The sequence below is a fragment of the Sturnira hondurensis genome, unplaced genomic scaffold (assembly GCF_014824575.4).
Source record: "Sturnira hondurensis isolate 20B ecotype Veracruz unplaced genomic scaffold, ASM1482457v3 Scaffold0001928, whole genome shotgun sequence".
NCBI lineage: Eukaryota > Metazoa > Chordata > Mammalia > Chiroptera > Phyllostomidae > Sturnira > Sturnira hondurensis.
Window position 1 is genome coordinate 149,325 of NW_028074559.1, and position 3,285 is coordinate 152,609.

Consider the following 3,285-nt stretch of genomic DNA (forward strand, 5'->3'; position numbering starts at 1 on the left):
AACTCTCTTTATTCAGCACTATTCACTAGCGTTTGGATTTCATAGCCATAAGCGTTACAACTGACCATCTTCGTCTGGTACGTACTCATTCTTATTTTCCTCCCTCCTAAAGCAGATGCAAAAGCTGCTCTTTCTTCCCTTTGGGTCAGGAAAACGCTTTACTTCAGCTCACGTCCTAGGACCAGGAACAACATTGGGGGTTCTCAGGTGAATCTGAATCACACAGACGATTTGCTAAAACATAGATTCCAGGCCCTCTTCGCAGAGTTTTTGACTCAGTTGGTCTCGGAGAGTTGGGCTGTGGGACTTCTGGGGCTAGGCTAGAAGGAGTGACAGATCTTCTGCCTGGCTCCTGGGGACACTCACTCTGGGAACCCAGAGGCCATGTGGTGAGGAAGCCCTGGCCAACAGCTGGCCATGTGGGTAGGGACCCTCTACAGCGACCCTGCTCCTGCCACCCTCTGAATACAACAGCAGGGAAACCTGAGAGCCACCCAGACCTCAAAGAGGAATAAAATGTGTTGCCCTGTCAGGCTAGTGAGGTTTGGGGTGACCCAGCAAGCAAAGGCAGATGACATGCACAAGGTTCCCCAGACACCCCTGTCCTCGCGGGTCTCTGTCCTTCTGTGGGGCACTTGTGGGCCTGTCTTCTTCCCCCTACACCGCGGGGTCTCATGGGGCCCAGGAGGACAGCAGGCTAAGGCAACAGGGAATGCTGCCCCTCGTGGCCTGGCATCCCCTGAGACGGGGCTCAGTGGTGAGGGGCATGGTGCACCTGCATGTTAGGGACCACCAGGTGCTTGGAGAGCTCAGTCCTGCTGTCGATGAGGCTGTTCCAGTCCAGCAGGTCCAGGGTGCTGCAGGAGACCGTGGGTCAGGAGAGCGGCGGCGGCTGCTCCAGCCAGCCAGGCAGGCTTACCTATGGCGCCAGGATCTGTTGGGGAGCCTAGACCCCAAACCAGCCAGAGCACCCCCAAACTCAATCCCCACAGAACCTGCCCCAGTGTTCAGTTTCAAAAGACAGATAAAATGTAAATGTCATCCTCTGTTTAACAAATGAAAACCAGAACACATGTGTGTTGTACAGAGGGGCAGTGGCAGCTAGGAAAACGCAGGGCCTGCGCCAAGACCGCCACTGGCCACATGAGGCTTGGGGGAAGCTGGTCGTCGGACAGCAGGCAGGAGCACACAGTGTGCAGGCACAAAGCAGCCTGTTGCCAGCCCAGGGGCCCCGGGGACCTCAGTCCCAGCCCCCAGTACCCTAAGGAGGAAGCCAGGGGCTCTCCAGGCATTAGCTGCTCTGACCCTACACCTATCTGCCAGGAGGGGCCCAGGGACAGCTGGCACTCCTGCTGAATGGCACAGTCATGTGGCCCCGCGCCCAAGCTGCTGGCCCTCATCCGTGACCTCTGGGTTCCCTGTCAGCTCCCACTCTGTGCATGTCAGGGGTGCGTTTTCCTTGGTGCCATCACCTCACGGCCCACAGACCTGAGGATGGTGACCAGGACTGGGAGAGGCTGCAGGGACCCAGCTGGAACCATAGCTAAAAAGGGGCGGATGTCCCCACCTTCTCAGCCAGGGGCTGCTCTTACCCCGACATGCCTAGGGTCTCTGTGGTGAACCAGCTCTCAATCTCCTTGGATGCAATGCCCATCTTTGCCACGCTTTCCTTGAGAAGTGAGAAGGTGTCAGTCCCCTGGCACCTGAGCCCCCCTTACTAACACTTACTTCTCCTGCCTGTTGCTTTGTGATCGGCTCAGGCCTGATTACATGTTATTGAGAACAGGATGCGGTTCTGGCTAGGCTGCTGATCCACAGAGGAGTCCATCCCTACAGGTCCCGACGCCTCATGCCTGTCCCTGCAGCCCTGCATCACTCTGCTCCCTGAAGAGTCCACCCCCCGCCACCCTCCTGTCCAGAATGTTCTCAGCCTCCAGTCAGACTCCTTCCCAGCCAAACCCTAGCAGCTTCAGGGTGAGCCCCAGGCCCTGAAGTGGCACTAGGAGCCCATTTCAGACACAGTCCAACCAGTCCCTCCTTGGCAGGGTGCCTCCCAGCCCCACCAGGTCCACCCACTCACACCACTAGGGAAAGGCTGCCCACCTGCAGTGCCGCCACCTCCAGCCTCGTGTCCATGGCGGCCAGCCCAGCCTTCCCTTGCTCAGCGGCCATTTGGTGGAAGAACCGTCTCAGCTTGGTCAGCACATCTGAGAACTGCAGCTGCAAGTGCAGGCCTGGGCTGCCATCTCAGGCACATGCCCAGCTCCCTGCCCCCAGGCCCCCTGCATACCCCTTGACCCCTTCCCTGGCCCCCTCCCAGGCCCACCTGTGTACCTAGCTCCCAGCCCCAAAGGTACAGGGACATGAGCTTTCACTTAATACTCACAGCTGCCCCCAGGTCCTGCAAACTCTCTCTGCACATAGATGCTTCCAGCACTTACCAGAACCTGTGGTCTCCCCAGCGCAGTGAGCTTAATGGCTATGAATCCATCATCACTAGCTCTACCTGTGGGAAGCCACAGGAAGGGCCCTTAGGGCTCAGGTGGTAGGGACAGGGGTCGGGGATCAAGGACCAGGTACCTGTGCTCACTCATAACCACAGCTGCTCCCCACACCCACCCGGGAGGTGGGAACACTGGCTCATTGGCGTTTTCCATGTGGGTCAGGAAGGCGGTGGGGAGGCCTGTGCATTCCTACCCACCCCCGACAACCACCCCCTCTCCCATTCAATCAGCACCCGGCTGCCTGAGTGGGCTCACAGAACACACGCCCTCAGAGCAGAGAGCAGGCTGGAGCATGGGGATCGCTCAACCACTGCATCTGTGGCCATCCTCTGGCTTCCGGAGCGTGGCTCTGCCGAGACACCCCCAGCACTGGACAGCCAGGTGCAGGCCCGAATGGCCAGGGCCTCCCAGCGCTGCTCAGAAGGCTGCTCCTGACCATCACACACTCCCGTTTCTTAAAGTGTTTGGAAAGTGCTGACCCCAGTTTCCCACCACAGGGTGGCTGCTGAGGATGCACAGTGGCAGCAGGGGGGAGCACAGTGTGACCTGGTGGCTTTCCAGAGACTACAGGACACGAAGGCCTCAGGGACCCCCCAACTACCTGCCTCCCTGGGCAGATGCCCCAGCCCTGAGGCTGTGTGCAGAGGAATTCTCCACCAAACAGGACCCAGCACCAGCTCCCCGAATGGTGCAGCCCTCCGCACATCCATGTGCGACCAGAGATGTAGCCCTGCCAGAACTGAGGGCTGTCAACCCACTGAAAGCTTTCCCAAAGGTCCAC

General features: G+C 59.0%; 1 protein-coding gene across 1 annotated transcript; it reads right to left on the reverse strand.

Moving 5' to 3' along the window:
• Window positions 1–731: 731 nt before the first annotated feature.
• LOC118981352 (proline dehydrogenase 1, mitochondrial-like) lies at window positions 732–2,852 on the reverse strand. The gene is made up of 4 exons (XM_037038064.1): window positions 2,442–2,852; window positions 2,104–2,220; window positions 1,593–1,669; window positions 732–857 (listed from the first exon to the last, which is right to left on the reverse strand). Exons 2-4 carry the CDS (start codon window positions 2,170–2,172, stop codon window positions 752–754), a joined length of 252 nt encoding a protein of 83 aa, XP_036893959.1. The 5' UTR covers window positions 2,173–2,220; window positions 2,442–2,852; the 3' UTR covers window positions 732–751.
• Between the last annotated feature and the right edge of the window lie 433 nt (window positions 2,853–3,285).

What these genes read in the sequence shown, in the direction of transcription:
- LOC118981352 (XM_037038064.1), bottom strand. Translation starts at nt 2,172, where the DNA reads ATGGCCGCTGAGCAAGGGAAGGCTGGGCTGGCCGCCATGGACACGAGG. An exon ending in TGGAGGTGGCGGCACTGCAG is followed by an intron (nt 1,670 to 2,103) that starts GTGGGCAGCCTT and finishes TCACTTCTCAAG; the next exon opens with GAAAGCGTGGCAAAGATGGG. An exon ending in GAGACCCTAGGCATGTCGGG is followed by an intron (nt 858 to 1,592) that starts GTAAGAGCAGCC and finishes GGTCTCCTGCAG; the next exon opens with CACCCTGGACCTGCTGGACT.